The 17,776-nt window shown below is 44.6% G+C and overlaps 1 protein-coding gene across 1 annotated transcript in view; it reads right to left on the bottom strand.

The window, feature by feature from the left end:
- The window catches only part of NFX1 (nuclear transcription factor, X-box binding 1), an 83,439-nt gene extending 74,346 nt beyond the window's left edge, over positions 1–9,093 (bottom strand). The window contains exons 1-2 of the mRNA XM_024132854.3: positions 8,989–9,093; positions 4,447–5,445 (exon numbers count right to left, since the gene is read on the bottom strand). Coding sequence (XP_023988622.1) covers positions 4,447–5,445; positions 8,989–9,013 — 1,024 coding nt within the window. The 5' untranslated portion in view covers positions 9,014–9,093. The remainder of the gene's footprint in view (positions 1–4,446; positions 5,446–8,988) is intronic.
- Positions 9,094–17,776: the final 8,683 nt, after the last annotated feature.

Below are 17,776 nucleotides of genomic sequence, written 5' to 3'. Positions count from 1 at the left end.
TTTCTTAGATTCCATATATATGTGTTAGCATACAGTATTTGCTTTTCTCTTTCTGACTTACTTCACTCTGTATGACAGACTCTAGGTCCATCCACCTCACTACAAATAACTCAATTTCATTTCTTTTTATGGCTGAGTAATAGTCCATTGTATATATGTGCCACATCTTCTTTATCCATTCATCCGATGATGGACGAGTAGGTTGCTTCCATCTCCTGGCTATTGTAAATAGAGCTGCAATGAACATTTTGGTACATGACTCTATACCCTGAGAAAACCATAATTTCTTAGTTTTGACAAAGAAGATGTTAACATTACAGGGAGCTGGATGAAGAGTGTATGGGAATTCTCTGTTCTATCTTTGCAAACTTTCTATAAATCTAAAATTATTCCAAAGTGAAAAGTTTAGAAAATGAACACTGCTTTCCCCTCCCACGCGCTACCACTGCACTGTGCGGCAATTCTCACCTTCCACATTGCTCAGGCACAACACCCTGGCTGCGTCCTGGACTCCTCTCATGCTCCCGCATCCAACATCCAGTCTATCTGTAAATTCTGTCAGTTTTACCTCCCAAATACACCCAGAGTCTAACCAATTCTTACCTCTTCCACCACTGATACCTTCATCCAAGTCTCCATCAAGTACCTGAATTACCACAACAGCCTCCTAACTCATCCCCTTGCTTCCTTAGGGCCCATTACTCACACAGCTGACTGAGTCATCATTTTAGAATGCTTGTAAGATCATGCCATCCCGTCTCCAAAAACCTCCCAGCTGCTTCTTATCTTCCTACTCAGAACCAAATCTAAGAGCCTCACATGACCCAGCCCCTGTGATTTCTCTGACCTCCCCTACTGCCCACCTCTTCATTACTCACAACGCCCCCCTCCCACCCCAATCTACACTTGCTTCTCTCTCTGCCTGAAATGCCCTTCTCCAGAGAGCCACGTGGTGCACTTCTGCACTTCCTTCTGGTCTATGTTCAAATGTCTCCTTATCAAAGAGACCAACCTATGTAAACTGGCGCCCCTGTTACTCTGTCCTCTTAACCTGCTTTATGGGACCTCCCTGGTGGCACAGTGGTTAAGAATCCACCTGCCAATGCAGGGGACACGGGTTCGAGCCCTGGTCTGGGAAGATCCCACAGGCCGTGGAGCAACTAAGCTCCTGTGCACCACAACTACTGAGCCTGCACTCTAGAGCTCACGAGCCACAACTACTGAGCCCGTGTGCCACAATTACTGAAGCCCACGCACCTAGAGCCCGCTCTCCACAAGAGAAGCCACTGCAATGAGAAGCCCGCGCACTGCAACGAAGAGTAGCCCCCGCTCGCCACAACTAGAGAAAGTCCACACGCAGCAATGAAGACCCAATGCAGCCAAAAATAAGTTTTTTTAAAAACCCTGCTTTAGGGGCTTCCCTGGTGGCGCAGTGGTTGCGCGTCCGCCTGCCGATGCAGGGGAACCGGGTTCGCGCCCCGGCCTGGGAGGATCCCGCATGCCGCAGAGCGGCTGGGCCCGTGGGCCGTGGCCGCTGGGCCTGCGCGCCGCGGCGGGAGAGGCCGCGGCAGGGGGAGGCCCGCATACCACACACACACACACACACACACACACACACACACACACACACACACAACCCTGCTTTATATTTTAGCTCTTATCATCACCCGCGGCAGGGGGAGGCCCGCATACCACACACACACACACACACACACACACACACACCCCTGCTTTATATTTTAGCTCTTATCATCACCTGACATATTAAATATTTAAGTGCTTTCTACCTGTCTTCCCTACCAGAATGTAAATCTTTTAGCTCTTATCATCACCTGACATATCCCGCATGCCGCAGAGCGGCTGGGCCCGTGGGCCGTGGCCGCTGGGCCTGCGCGCCGCGGCGGGAGAGGCCGCGGCAGGGGGAGGCCCGCATACCACACACACACACACACACACACACACACACACACACACACACACACAACCCTGCTTTATATTTTAGCTCTTATCATCACCCGCGGCAGGGGGAGGCCCGCATACCACACACACACACACACACACACACACACACACACACACACACACACAACCCTGCTTTATATTTTAGCTCTTATCATCACCCGCGGCAGGGGGAGGCCCGCATACCACACACACACACACACACACACACACACACACACACACACACACACAACCCTGCTTTATATTTTAGCTCTTATCATCACCCGCGGCAGGGGGAGGCCCGCATACCACACACACACACACACACACACACACACACACACACACACACACACATGCTTTATATTTTAGCTCTTATCATCACCTGACATATTAAATATTTAAGTGCTTTCTACCTGTCTTCCCTACCAGAATGTAAATCTCATTAGTGCTGTATTCCCAGTACCTAGAACAGTGCTTGGCACACAGCACCTACTCAATAAATATGAATAAAGAGGTCTCAAGAAAATGCTGGGATGTGAAGCCAGAGAGATTTGTTAGGCAGAACTCTAAGATGGCCTCCAAGATTCCCAGCTCCTGATGTGCATGCCCTGGATAATCTCCCCTCAAGTATGGGTGGACCTGATCTAATCAAGTGAGCCCTTTTAAAAGAGTCTAGTGATCAGAGACAGAAGTCAGAGAGATGTAAAGAATCTGTAGCAGATTCTTTCCTGTAGGCTCTGAAGAAGCAAACTACCATGCTGTGAAGAGGGCCATGTGGTAAGGAATTGCGGGTGGCCCCTCGGAGCTGAGAGTGATCCCCAGCCAGCAAAAAAATGGGGACCTCAATCCTACACCCATTAGGAGCTAAATCCTATCAACAACCAGTGAGCGTCAAGAAGGACCCCACACATCAGATGAGACTGCATCCCTGGCCAAATTTCAGTCCTGTGAGACCCTGAGTAGAAAGCTCAGCTAACCTGTACCCAGACTCCTGACCCACAGAAACCATGGCATAGTAAAGTTGTGTTATCTTAAGCCACTACATTTGTGGTAATTTGTTATGACGCAATAGGAAACTATTAACCAGCCTTGAGGATTCAAGAACAACTCTGGTATAACATTGCCTTTGTTCACACACAAGTCGAGATCCCAAGAAGGGCTGCCTGGTGAAGCAAATGAGAACTAGAACTATAGGCCTGTGTAAAAACAGGCCTGGGCAGGTGGTGGCTCCCTGTGTTAGGCTGTATGTCACATTAAACTGGAGGGAGACCAGAATGGTGAAAGTCCATGAGAAAAAGCTGGCGGAATGAAGCTATTTAGCCTGGATAAAATATACACTCAGGGTAAAATGAGAAGTGTCTTCAAATACTGCAAAGAGCTGATGTGCAATGAGTGGGAAGGAAGCTGTGAGGAGAGAGACTAGTTGCTGTGTAGTTCCAGAGGACAGAATTTGAACTAGGGGATAGGAAATATTTACAGGAAAGAAGTTTTCAGTTTAATGTAAGAAAAGAACTTTCTAACAGTCAGAGCTGAGTACCTACTGTGTTCTAAGAGCTGTGTTAGGCAATAGAGATATAAAACTGAAAGGAAAAATATGGTCTCTGCTTTCAAGGAGCATATAAACTAGTGGAGGGCACTGACACATAAACAAATGATGGTTTCCAGTGGTAAGTGCTATAAAGAAGCATGTATATGTAAAGGAAGTTCATATCACAGAGCTGGAAAAGATTAATGCTATCTGTGGAGGTGACAAAAGGTTTTCTGGACATGTGAATAAACTATAGCTTTTGAAAAATGAGTAAGAATTCACCAGTGAGCTGAGTAGTAGACAGTGTAGACAGAAGGAGCCACATATGCAACAGCATGGAAAGATGACAGTATAGAGTCCAGGGAGTAAAATGTGGTGGGGACTGAGGCAGCAGAAGATGAGGCTGCTGGGTAAAAGGCAGAAGGCAGAATCTGTAGGTGACGAGAAAAAGTGAACAGAATTAGGCAGGGGAGTGACACAGGTCAATACGTGTTTTAGAAAGATCACTTTCTGATGCTGACATAAGAGGTGAACTCAAAGAGAAAAACTGGAGATGGCAAGATTAGTTAGGAACTGTTGCAGATAAGCAGACAAGAGATGATGCAGGCTGGAACCAGGAGAGGCAGTGGAGATGTTACCACCCCCTACCTGTGCTTTCAGAATTCAAAACAAATCTTGTAACCAAACATCTATACCACCCATACCTGCACTTTTAAAATTCCTTATTTGTTAAGAAAAACATTCCTTACCTGTATTTGCTTATGATATATAAAAACTAAGTAAGTGGTTACCTATTGGGGAGGGGAGCAGGTAGTGGCAGGACCCAAGGAGATGATGAACAAGGATAGAAAGAGACTTTTACTATGTACCTTTTTATATTTTCTGGTTTCTAAATTGTATGAATATATTACCTATTCAGAAACTTAAAAAAAAAAAGAGAGAGAAAACATTTCCACCCATTCAAATAGGTTTACCTGTATGTGTTTCCACATTCTTTAGCATGTGGTTCTGTTTGCCTCGGGGGAAAGATGCTACCTGAGGATCCTGCCTCCTTACAGCACATTTCTCTGGGTCAACCCTTCTGGAAGACTTGCTGGCAACTGCCAAGTTTCCATTGTCACAGGCAGATTTTGCTGGTCTTTCATTGAGATTTTCCTTTGGAACAGACGCCATGTTGCTTCTGGATCCTGCGTTTGTTTGCCGTTGGCCCTCCTGTTTCGGTGGATTCCTGCCTGGTCGTGGCCTGGCCCCCTCAACTTCCCAGGGAGGCCTCTTCTGTGGGTATCTCCTCTGCTCGCTGCGCCTGGCCCCATACCCATCCGCTACTCCTTTTCTAGAGGATGCATCTGAAGAATCAGGGTGGATAACCCCCACAGGTTTGGTGTTTTCAGGTCCCGCCTCCTCAGGTTTGGGAGTCATTCTGTGACCCCACTCACTTTTGAGTTTCCCCTTGACTTTTGGTCCTCTACCATAGCTGTATACAAATTGGGTTGCCTTTTTGGGTTTTGCTCCCCTGGGATCTGCACCGACAATTTCCTTCTCACTCTCAGAAGGGCTGTGCTCTCTGAGGTTTGTCCCACTCTCTGACTTGGCCACACTTTCTAAGCCAGCTGCATCTGAGGTCTGGTCAGTGAGACCCTGTGCTCTCTTGACTCTGATATGCTGCTTTTCACTCCTCAATTTCTGCCAAGGTTGATTCGGAAGGCCATGGCTCTTGAGTGATTTATTAGTAGCAGAGGATTGGAAAGAAGTCTGTTGACTCTTAGGTTTGCTTCCTGAAGGATAACTGTGATGAAGAGCAGAGATGTCATCATAAGGGACTTGCCTGGAAAGGTGACAGGGAGGTGGTGAACTATAATTTCTTCTACCAATTTTATTAGAATCTAGTCTCCTTTGACTCCCACAGTTTAGACCAGAATTTTTTCTCTCCTGAGGAATGAACTCAGCAGCGTCCGTATTGAATTTAAAAGTACCTAGGACATAAGAAACAGACATGCAAGTAAAGAAATTAATTGGTCACTCATGAAGCCCGAAGACTGTAAGCCATATCTAAAAGTTACTTTCCTAGGGACTTTGTATAAAACAGTCTCTATACAAGGTCTATGTTTCCTGTGAAGGTGGTAGGTTCAAGGTGCTTGTGGAAGACTAATCATCTCATATCCAGCACCCTCACCAGCAGCTACTGCTGAATTGCTAAGGAAAACTGCCCACCTGGGCTATCGGGTATTATTTATAAACACGTTTATCTTTATCGACAAATGTAAGGTCAGCAAACAGTTCAGGGGTGAGACATCAATCAGCAGGTTCAATGTGGTCTTTCAAACCTCTAAGGTAGCATTAAGTAAACAGGCTTTGGAGTCAGCCAAAATCAGTTTAAAGTCTGGCCCTCCAACTTATAGTATAAGCTTAGGGATGCCACCTGATTGCTTTTAGCCTTAGTTTCCTCATACATGACAAAAGTTGATAATACTATTCCAAAGAGTCATTGTGGAATTTAAGTAAGACTTCACACAGACAGTACTTAGCAGGATAAGTACATCTCATCTCTTCCCCCCAGGAATATATTTTAGGTTTTCCATACATAATCTCTGTAATATGGTCCAGAATTCCAGAGTCTCATAAATTAAGCATATGCCCCTTCAACCTACTCATTTTTTCCCCCTAACATGCTTCTTTATAGTCAACTCAGTCCCTGAAGTCCAAAGATGAAATGATTTGCCTAAGGAGACAAAACCAGTTAGTAGCAAAGTCAGAACTATGTGTAGCATACAGAATATTCTATGAATCAATAGGGCCTGGAATTTGCATTTAAATCCCTGCCCATCACTTGTGTCTTTATGCAAGCTACTTAATCTCAATAATGGAATAGTAAGAATCCCTACTTCAAAGAGTTGCTATGAAGATTAAAGCAAGGTTAGTAACATGTATAAAGTGGTTAAAATAGTGCTTTATTGTTGCCGTTAGGACTACAAACTATCTGAAACACAGACTTGACCACAGATGGGTGCAGTGCACAGCCTGTGGGTTTCAGGTTTAATAATAAGCCCTAACATTTATTAGGTACTTAACATGTGTCAGGCACTATTCTAAGCACTTTGCATATGTTAACTCATTTAATCCTTACATTCCTGATGAGAAAATTGAGACACTGTAGAGAGTAAGTAACTTGCCCAAGGCCACAGGGGTATTTCAAAGCAGATTCAGGATTCCACCCCAGGCTATGTGACCCTAGAGATCACACTCTTATATTACGCTCCAATGTGAGTGGTTGGGTGGCCCATACCACAGAAACATACTTAAGAACTGAGCTAGATCATAAAGGTCACAGGGTAACCTCTCTCAATCCAGGATTTGTCCTGAAAGCTTTCAATGGGCAGAATTCTGGGGGTGGGCTGGAGGGCTTTACAAAACGGCGAGAGAATTAGACAAATTCAGAAGGTGGCAGAGAAGGTGTTCCAGAAATACAAGAGATAACTTAGAGGGGGGAGTGGGTAGATTAGACCAAGTGGGTATTCTGTAGTTTTCTTCTGCTTGAAGAGGGGCAGAAAAACGTCAGTAAAGTTGTCCAGAATAGCCTGGTAAAGGATGGGAAGAGGGTGTTTTCATGTTAAGCAGCAAAGAGTTGATGCAACTTGAGAATCTAGACAGGGCAGCACCTATTCATATAAAGTATGTGTTCCACCAGACATGAGGCAGTGGGCAAAGCCCTCCGAAAGATCCTTAAGAGACATGAGGAAGGGGAAAAGGGCACAGGAATCTGAACACAAAGATCTGAGACACCTTTATTTTTTCACTATTTTGAGCAGCTGGAAGTTACTCAATAAAGAGGATGTCTCATCCCCAAGGCTTGGCTATAGTGCAAGTGGTACCCAAGATAAGATAAGATCAAGATAAGGTAAGATCCAAGATAATACCATGGTAGGTGACCAACGGGTGGGTGGAGCAGAGTAAGGGAAAATCCAACTGTAGATTATAGAGTCCAGAGACAAAGTTGGCACAAGAAAGTCTGCCCATGGGCAGAAAGATACCCCTTGGACTGGGCTGGTGTTCCAGGACAATAGCAGGTAAGAGAATTAAACCTTGAGTGGGGATGGAGGTGTGGGTTAGAGATGATGCTGAAATAAGAATATGGAATAGGAACTAAGGCAAAAACAAACTAAGGCACAGGAGACAGACTGGGGAGGTCTTTGGACTAGGAGACTTTGCCTCAGTAGGTGGGGCAGAGGTTGTAACCTGGGGCACAACACCATAGCCCCAAACTATGACTCACAACTAGCCCCACTCAATTCTGCTTTGAATTGAACGGTGTAGAAATGGGCCAGAAGTGAGCCTAAGGATAGGAAGACCAACGGATCCAATTTAAAGGATTTGGGGAAAAAATGGGTGGGAGAAGAACAAAATACCAGCCTAACAAGGTCCCTACACTCCAAGATGAATTAATACCTAAATCAGGACTAGGGTACACCAATGCAGTGTGTTATCCAACTTTTTTGACCAAGGCCCACAGTAGTAAATCCATTTTACCTGCCACCAAGTACACAAATACATATATACTCTTCTCGGTGCCCCAACAGCTGGGAGGTAGCAGAACGAAGACTCAAATTCATGACTGTTCACAAACCTCATGCTGCAAACTGCTGCCCTGTTTTTCAGAAAAAGTGGGTCATGAAATCAAATCATGCAGTGAGTTGGGACAAGTATTTTTTCAAACGAAATATGTAGTAGAGTGTATTGCATATAGTAAGGCAAACCACTGCTTCTTGAAATTTTTGGTTCGCTTTTATATTTATGTCTGTGTGCACTGAGGTCACCATGTAAAATATTCCTTTTCGGTCACTGTCCAAAGAGTTGGGAAAACAAAGATCTAAGGTACCCTGAAGGAAGTGGAAATGGATGTTTTATTAACAGCCAAATGAGGCTGTCTCTGCACACAAAGGCAACTCCGGGAGGAGAAGTAAGCTAACAATTGTGTAACAGGTACAGCAGCGGCGGGAACCTTCACTGTAATTGACTCATTTACTCCCAATTCACAGATGAGAAAAACGAGACTTCACACTGCGAGTTCGTGGCAGGCTGACACTGGAGACCACGGGTGCTCGGCTCGCGCACGCGCCGCTGCCTCAGGACGCACCAATACATCTTAACAGCAGCGAGCAAACCCGCCGCGCGTTGAGAGCCCGACACCGTCACGGGCGGTAACCCGGCCGACGCCCGCCTGTCGGATATCGCTGCCCTAGGAAGGCCGGGCTGAGCCCTGGAGAGGGCGGGACACCCACATCGACGCAGCGGGACAAACCCATTTTCCTTAGAAACCAGGTGCCAGGCTTCACTACGCAGTCAAGGATGGTTAAGATCTCGGTTTGCACGACGCGCGTGGCTTGGCCCTTCCGAGCCAGTATCTCCAACCCTAGTACGCGCCACTCTAGCGATACGAATGGCCGGTGCCCTAGGACTCGTCACTGACTCAATTTCCGCTCCCCGAGAGGGGCCCAGTCCCGCGCGGGCCAGGACAGTACCTGAGACAGGAGGCGCCTCCGCCATCCCGTGCCGCAACACCTAAAGCGAGCCCCGCAGCCCAGCGAGCGCTGTCACCCGGTCACGTGCCTTGGACTTCCGGCGCCGCGTGAATATTCGCTTCTGCGCGCCCGGTAGACGGCCACGGAGTTTGCGCGGCCTGAGTCAACTGTGCGGTGCGTCCGTGACGTCAGACAGGCGCGCCAGGCTCCGGGCTGAAGGAGGTTGCTAGTGGCTGTAAGTGGCTAGGATACCAGGAGGATAGGCGGGCCCGGACTTGCGTAATCAATAGTTGTTTTCCTTTTGAGAGTCCCTGTGCTCTCCTGCTACCGTGCCCTTTTACCCTCCCACCCAACCAGCTTCACCTGGTTTTCCGGAGTCACCTCAGACAGCACCTCCTTACTAGAGTAGTTCAGGCTTAGAACTAAAACAAAAACTAAGTAGTCAAAAGGCGGTCTGGGAAAAAATACCTGCAAAACAAACGATCAAAGGGTAACATACAAATAGCTCTTATAAATCAGTTTAGAAAACGAAAAACCATTTATTAGAAATGATAAAGGACTTGAACGGGCAGATGGACACAACGTGAGGGGGGAAAAGTTTGGAGGCACTGATAATTTTTAAAGTGCAAAATGTTTTGAGTGAATGTGTGGCGTTCTTTTGTTTGTGTGTTTTGTTGTTGCATTACTAACTAGAACACAACGTTTAAGTGTGAAGCATCTGCATTTGTAAAGTAATTCACTGGTCCAGGCTTCCCCAAGAACACAAAATAGAGTCATTCATTCACATACATTCTAATGACTATTTTTGTCTTAGGCATTGCTCTAAGTGCTGGAGGTTAATGGTGAAAAAGACAAACATGGTCTCTGCCCTCAATGAAGTGCATTGTCTAGCAGGGGAGGTTAAAACTAAGTAATTTATATTTACAGACTAATAATTTGCGTTATGAAAGAAATAAGTAGGGTAGCAGTGATGGAGACTTACTAGGATCTGCTCCAGAAAAGGTGGCCAGCTTTCTTTGAGTAAAAGGACAGATGAGAAGGGTAAGCTATGTGAAGATTCAGAGGGAATAGCATGTGCAAAAGCTATGGAGGAAGGAAAGCGCTTTAAGTGTTCAAGTTATTGAAATATTTGCTGGAGAGCAGTAAACAAGGAGAGTGGCACAGTATGAAACTGGAGAGGTAGGTAAGGAGATCACGTGGATCACCTGCAGGCCATGATAATGGATTTTATTCGAAGACCAACAGGAAGTTAAAAGGTTCTAAGCAACGAAGTGGTATTGTTACCTAACTGAACACGGGTCTGCTCACTCCATGCGACGCAAAGCCAATCTACTGACACCAGGTTTTGGTGAAGAAAAGTACAGTGCTTATTGCAGGGCACCAAGCCAAAGAGTGAGACAAGCCTCAGATCCACTCCAACTTGGTTTTTGAGTTAGGGTTTTTTTCGTTTTGTTTTTTAAAGGGGAAGATAAAAGAGGCTGGGATTGATCATCATCTGGTGACATTTCTTAATCATAGTTTCGGGAGTCAGGATGTCTCTGGTTTACAAGTCTCTGGGCTGGTGGTCCCTGGCTTGGGAGCTCATCTTGTCCTGAGTTTGTACGTTAATTATCTCTATAATAGTGATTTTTAGTACATTAACAATGTTACTGACAACAGCAATTTTTGTCATCTGATTCTGGTTGATTAATGTTCAGTTAGCACAGGATGGAGGTCAGAGGGAACACAAGAGAGGGAATAAAGTCTTGGATAGAGAGATTAATCATACTCAGTAAGGGAACTCGGTTTTAGGGGCACTCAGTTTCAGTGTCTGAATTACCCTTAAAGATTTCTCATGCTCCCGGGCGAAGAGTGAATTGTGGGGGAGCAAGAATATAAGTGGTCAGAAAAGTTGCATTTTTGTATTATGTTAATACAGAAGATGGTGGCCTTGGACTAGAGTGACAGCAAATGTGATGGAGAGGAGGGCAGATCTAAGGTATATTTGAGATACAACCATTATCCAGCTTCCAAATGTTTTTTAAACCAAACGGTGTGATGCGATAATCTCATTGTTCTGTTAATTTGAGTTTCTCTGATAACTGAGTCTGAACATTTCTTAGTGCCCTTTCGAGTTTCTCTTTGTAGATTGCTTATTCACATCCTCTGCCCATTTTTCTGTTGAGGTTGCTCAATTTTTCTTGCTGATGGTTTCTTGTATATTGTAGCTACACAAGACTTGTATATCTTGTCAGTTTTAGACATTTCAGCTGTCTTCTATGATGTCCATTAGTTTTATCCTTCATTGATAAAAGGATTAAACATAAATCCTTAATTTTGACAGATAAGTTCATCAAACAAAAAACCTTATCATCCCCTTTAGAAACTGCCAGTTGTATCAGTCTGAGTCCAGTCAGGAGAGAGGAACCACATAGTAATTTGAACAGGGAAGGTTTTATTTACTTAAAGACTTATTAACTATAACAAGGGATTAGAGTAATAAGGGACTGACTAGTAAAGAAGCAAAAGAGAACTCTAAAAGAATACAGGATTAGCAATGTAAGGAACAGCCACTTCCTCTAGGGCTGAGATAAAGTGTCCAGTGAAGATCACCCCAGAGCTGAGGTGCAGACTTTGTTAGAGGGGATGTGCCTATGGCTCACTAGATAGGGAAGCTGCTGTGGTGCTGCACTGGTGGAAGTTGCCAGAAATCTACCTTATATGGTGCTGGGGAAAGCCATTCTTGGGGACACGTCTCACAAGAGGCCGTCTACTACAAACCACTTTGTTGGGGGAGGTGCCAGGAGAAATTTCTGGCTGCTGGCCATCATACACTGAAGAAACCAGGTGCTGAAGCACAGGAACCAGACGCTGGAGAAGCTGCCTACAGCACAGAAGCCTGCCCAACCCAAACACTAGAAACAGGAAAGGAAACCCTTTCCTCCTGCAGTATCTCTCTGTTGCCCTCTACTGACAAAGCTTAATACCTGCCAGCTGGTAAAAGATAAGTATTTAAAGGGCCCAAATCCATTTCACAGAGCAGGCAAAAAGGATAAATTTGGAACTGAAAGTCAATAATTCATAACTGGCATACTAGGGAGCCCACTCATTATTTCCAAAACTTGTCAATAAATGGAAGTAAGCAAGCATTTATCCTGCCTTTCCTATACAAACAGTGCTTCACCCAACATACCAAAAGTTATGACAAGCAACAAAAGCAGTACTCAGGTGGGAATTTATAGCTATATATACTTAGCTATATATATTTACATTAAAAAAGAAATCCAAACAATGGAATATTATTCAGACCTAAATAGAAATGAGCTATCAAGCCATGAAAAACACATGGAGGAAATTTAAGTTTCCTCCAAGTACTAAGTGAAAGAAGCCAATGTGAAAAAGCTACATACTGTATGTTTCCAAGTATTGTATATGACATTCTGGAAAAGGCAAAACTATGGAGACAGTAAAAAAAAAAATCGTGGTTTCCAGGGATTAGAGGGAAGGAAGGGATGAACAGGCAGAGCACAGAGGATGTTTAGGGAAGTGAAACAACTCTGTATGATACAATACTATAATAGTGGGTTCACTGTCAAAACCAATAGAATGTACAACACCAAAAGTAAACTCTAATGTAAACCATGGACTTGGGTGATGACAAGTCAATGCAGGTTCATGCATGGTAACGAATGTCCCACTCTGGAGCAGGACGTCTCTAGTGGGGGAGGTTGTACATGTGTGGGGACAGGGCGTGTATGGGAACTCTCTGTACGTCCTGCTCAATGCTGTTGTGAACCTAAACTGCTCTAAAAATATTTGGTTTTTTTAAATGTTTTGGCTGCACCGCTCGGCCTGCAGGATCTTAATTCCCTGACCAGGGATCGAACCCACACCCCCTGCAGTGGAAGCATGGAGTCTTAACCACTGGACCGCCAGGAAAGTCCCCTTAAAAAGATTTATTAATAAAGAAGATAGGGCTTCCCTGGTGGCGCAGTGGTTGAGAATCTGCCTGCTAATGCAGGGGACATGGGTTCAAGCCCTGGTCTGGGAGGATCCCACATGCCACGGAGCAACTAGGCCCGTGAGCCACAACTACTGAGCCTGAGCGTCTGGAGCCTGTGCTCCACAACGAGAGGCCGCGATAGTGAGAGGCCTGCGCACCGCAACGAAGAGTGGCCCCCGCTTGCCACAACTAGAGAAAGCCCTCGCACGGAAACGAAGACCCAACACAGCCAAAAATAAATAAATTAATTAATTTTTTTAAGAAAAGAAGATAGATCTCAAATCAGTAGCCTAACCTTCTACTTTAGGGAACTAGAAAAAGAAGAGCAAACTAAACCTAAACAAGTAGAAGGAAAGAAATAATAAAAGACAGAGCAGGAATTAATGAAATAAAAAATAGAAAAACAATTGAAAAAAATCAACAAAAACAAAGTTGATCCATTCACCAAAAACATCAAAATTGATCAGCTTTTAGCTAGATTGACCAAGAAAAACAAAAAAAGAGAAAAATTCAAATCACTAAAATTAGAAATGAAAGAGGGGACATTACTCCAAACCTTATAAAAATAAAAAGGATCATAGGTAATACTATGAACAAGTGTATGCTAGCAAATCAGATCACCTAGATGAAATGGAAAAACTCCTAGAAATACACAAACTATCAAAACGGACTCGGAATTCCCTGGCGGTCCAGTGGTTAGGACTCTGTGCTTCCACTGCAGGAGGCCCAGGTTCGATCCCTGTTTGGGGAACTAAGATCCCACAAGCTGTGTCATGTGGCCAAAATAAATAAATAAATAAAACAGACTCAAGAAGAAATAGAAAATCTGAATAGACCTATAACAAGTAGAGATTAAATTAGTAATAAAAAAAAAGGCTTCCCACAAAGCCAGGCCCAGATGGCTTCACTGGTGAATTCTACCAAACGTTCAAAAAATTGACACCAATCCTTCAAAAACTCTTCCAAAAAACAGAGGAGAAAGTAATACTTCCCAACTCATTCTCTGGATGAAAACTCTGTCTTAGGGCAATCATTGCCTATCTCTTCATTGCAGAAATTTATGGCAACAGTCAGACTGCTTGTCCATGAAAACAGGTTCATCCTGATCAGGCACCCTCGAGCAGTGGTTCTTAACGTTAGCTACACGTAAGAACTACCTGGGGAGCTTTTAAAAAATCCAAGTGCCCACACTGTCTCTAGATATACTACATAAGAATCTATGGGGGTATGACTCAGGCAGCAATAAAACAAACCAACTCCCTATGTGATATAAGAATGTATAAAAGGAAAGCTAAGGGGCTTCCCTGGTGGCGCAGTGGTTGAGAATCTGCCTACTAATGCAGGGGACACGGGTTCAAGCCCTGGTCTGGGAGGATCCCACATGCCGCGGAGCAACTAGGCCCGTGAGCCACAACTAACTGAGCCTGCATGTCTGGAGCCTGTGCTCCGCAACAAGAGAGGCCGCGATAGTGAGAGGCCTGCGCACCGCGATGAAGAGTGGCCCCTGCTTGCCACAACTAGAGAAAGCCCTCACACAGAAACGAAGACCCAACACAGCAAAAATAAATAAATTAATTAATAAGCTCCTACCCCCAACATCTTCTTTAAAAAAATAAAAAGGAAAGCTAAGGGATATGGATAATAGATGTAGACGTGCCAAATTTCTCTCTACTGGATCATTCCAGTCTCCTCCACCCTTGTTAATCTCCCGGGGCTGCTAGATTACAACCTAAGGAGACCACCTGCACTCAATTCTGCTTCTAATGCTTAACTGTCCAGTGATGCTAACTGGTGGTAGCTATAGCAGTGATCACCAGAGGGCCCCTACCACAGGATATATCCTCTCCACTTTCCTTAAATTTGCTGGGATTGACGAAGACCAGGGCCTGGCTTCCAGGTTCGATCCCTGTTTGGGGAACTAAGATCCCACAAGCTGTGTCATGTGGCCAAAATAAATAAATAAATAAAACAGACTCAAGAAGAAATAGAAAATCTGAATAGACCTATAACAAGTAGAGATTAAATTAGTAATAAAAAAAAAGGCTTCCCACAAAGCCAGGCCCAGATGGCTTCACTGGTGAATTCTACCAAACGTTCAAAAAATTGACACCAATCCTTCAAAAACTCTTCCAAAAAACAGAGGAGAAAGTAATACTTCCCAACTCATTCTCTGGATGAAAACTCTGTCTTAGGGCAATCATTGCCTATCTCTTCATTGCAGAAATTTATGGCAACAGTCAGACTGCTTGTCCATGAAAACAGGTTCATCCTGATCAGGCACCCTCGAGCAGTGGTTCTTAACGTTAGCTACACGTAAGAACTACCTGGGGAGCTTTTAAAAAATCCAAGTGCCCACACTGTCTCTAGATATACTACATAAGAATCTATGGGGGTATGACTCAGGCAGCAATAAAACAAACCAACTCCCTATGTGATATAAGAATGTATAAAAGGAAAGCTAAGGGGCTTCCCTGGTGGCGCAGTGGTTGAGAATCTGCCTACTAATGCAGGGGACACGGGTTCAAGCCCTGGTCTGGGAGGATCCCACATGCCGCGGAGCAACTAGGCCCGTGAGCCACAACTAACTGAGCCTGCATGTCTGGAGCCTGTGCTCCGCAACAAGAGAGGCCGCGATAGTGAGAGGCCTGCGCACCGCGATGAAGAGTGGCCCCTGCTTGCCACAACTAGAGAAAGCCCTCACACAGAAACGAAGACCCAACACAGCAAAAATAAATAAATTAATTAATAAGCTCCTACCCCCAACATCTTCTTTAAAAAAATAAAAAGGAAAGCTAAGGGATATGGATAATAGATGTAAACGTGCCAAATTTCTCTCTACTGGATCATTCCAGTCTCCTCCACCCTTGTTAATCTCCCGGGGCTGCTAGATTACAACCTAAGGAGACCACCTGCACTCAATTCTGCTTCTAATGCTTAACTGTCCAGTGATGCTAACTGGTGGTAGCTATAGCAGTGATCACCAGAGGGCCCCTACCACAGGATATATCCTCTCCACTTTCCTTAAATTTGCTGGGATTGACGAAGACCAGGGCCTGGCTTTTGGTCTTTTCCCAGTATAGCAAGAATTAGCAGAATGACAAAGGTGTTAAGGAAGCTCTGAAACCGAGTACCCCTAAAACCAAATTCCCCTACCGAGTTCATCCCCTACCTCTCTATCCAAAATTTTATTCCCTTTCTTGTCCCCTCTGACCTCAATCCTGTGCTAACTGAACGCTAATCAACTAGAGTCAGATGACTAAAATTGCTATTGTCGGTAACATCATTAAGATACGGACTCAGGTTGTTCCTCCAGGGCAAAATGAGCTAACAGACCCACCCAACCCTGGTCACAGACCACCAGACCAGACTCATAAACCATAGGCGTCCTGACTCCCAAAACTACGATTAAGAAATGTCACAAAATGATGACTAACCCCAGCTTCTTTGTTCTTCTCCTTAAAAAACCCCTAACTCAAAGACCAAGCTGGAGTGGATCTGAGACTTGTCTCTCACTCCCTTGCTTGGCACCCTGCAATTAACCCTGACTTTGCTGCAAACACCCGCTGTCAGTTTGGCTTTCTGTGCCGTGGGCACATGAGCCCATTGATCGGTTACAGCTCCAGGGAGGGGAAACTGTATGAGCAGAGGCAGGGAATCATGACTGTATGGCAGATGCAGGAGAACTAGAACAGGACTCTTACTAGCAAGTGACAGGAACCCAATTCCAACTAGTTTAAGCAGAAGAGGGGGTTTGTTGGTAGAATTCTCAGTTCACAGAACTAAAGGAGGAGTTGCAGAGACTTGGAGCACTCTGAGAATCTCAAAGATCAGAAGTCAGGGCTCAGTGCCATGAGGATTCTTTCATTCTGCCTCTTGGCTGCTCTCTCGACTCAATATCTCAAACTTCTCAGACTGATAAAGAGTAAAAAAAGAAAAAAAAAAGGAAAGCATTTCCCCTTAGAAAATTTGAGGGGATGAACTTCAATAGGCACAAACCTGGTTATAAGCCCACTCCCATAGTGGAAAAGTAAAGGTAGGGCTACTCTAATTGGTATTATTCCAATAATCACACATTTGGAATTGGGGAGGCAGTTCTCTAAATGAAAGAGAATGCTGTTCTGAAAAGACTAAGCAATAAACCATTACAGAGAGGTAGGGGCCAATAGGCAGCTTTTTAAGCCCTGCTGGAGGTGTCAGGGAACCAGGACTTTAAGCAAGAAGGGAAAGCAGGTCATTTATTCGCAAAGGCTATGTGAGGGATGTCCAAGCCAAAGAGAGTTGAAAAGAGGAAAGGAGGGGCTAGATTTGAGAAACATGTAGGGGTTAAAAGCAGGGTTTAATGATTAATTGAATGTGTAGGATGAGGCAAAATGTAGGCATCAAGGACAACTCAAAAGCTTTCTGTTTTGAATGATGGAGGATAATGGTTCCATTAGCTGAGGCAGGGAAAACAGGAGGTTAGGTCTGGGGGAAAGATAATGGTTGTCTTGGCCATTTGAATGTGAAGTGTTTGTGGGCTTCTGGAACATCCAGATTACTCTTAGGCAACGAGTGGATATAAACAGGATTCTGAAACTCAGGGGCAAGACCAGGGATACAAGTATAGACTTAGAAGTCAGCAGTTAAAGCCATGAGAATAGCTGAGATTATTAAATATAAGTGAGCAGGGAAAGAAGTACTGTGGATAAAGGCTGGACTCCTGAGGAACACCAACATTATAGGGTTGGAGAGATGAGAATTTCAGAAAGGAATCTTGGAGGGAATAGTCAGAAGAATAGAAGAACCACAGAGTACCATCACAAAAGC

This window comes from Physeter macrocephalus, chromosome 9 (assembly GCF_002837175.3).
Source record: "Physeter macrocephalus isolate SW-GA chromosome 9, ASM283717v5, whole genome shotgun sequence".
Classification (NCBI taxonomy): Eukaryota; Metazoa; Chordata; class Mammalia; order Artiodactyla; family Physeteridae; genus Physeter; species Physeter macrocephalus.
The sequence above is the reverse complement of the archived record's forward strand: the minus strand, read 5'-3'. Positions and strand labels throughout refer to the sequence as shown.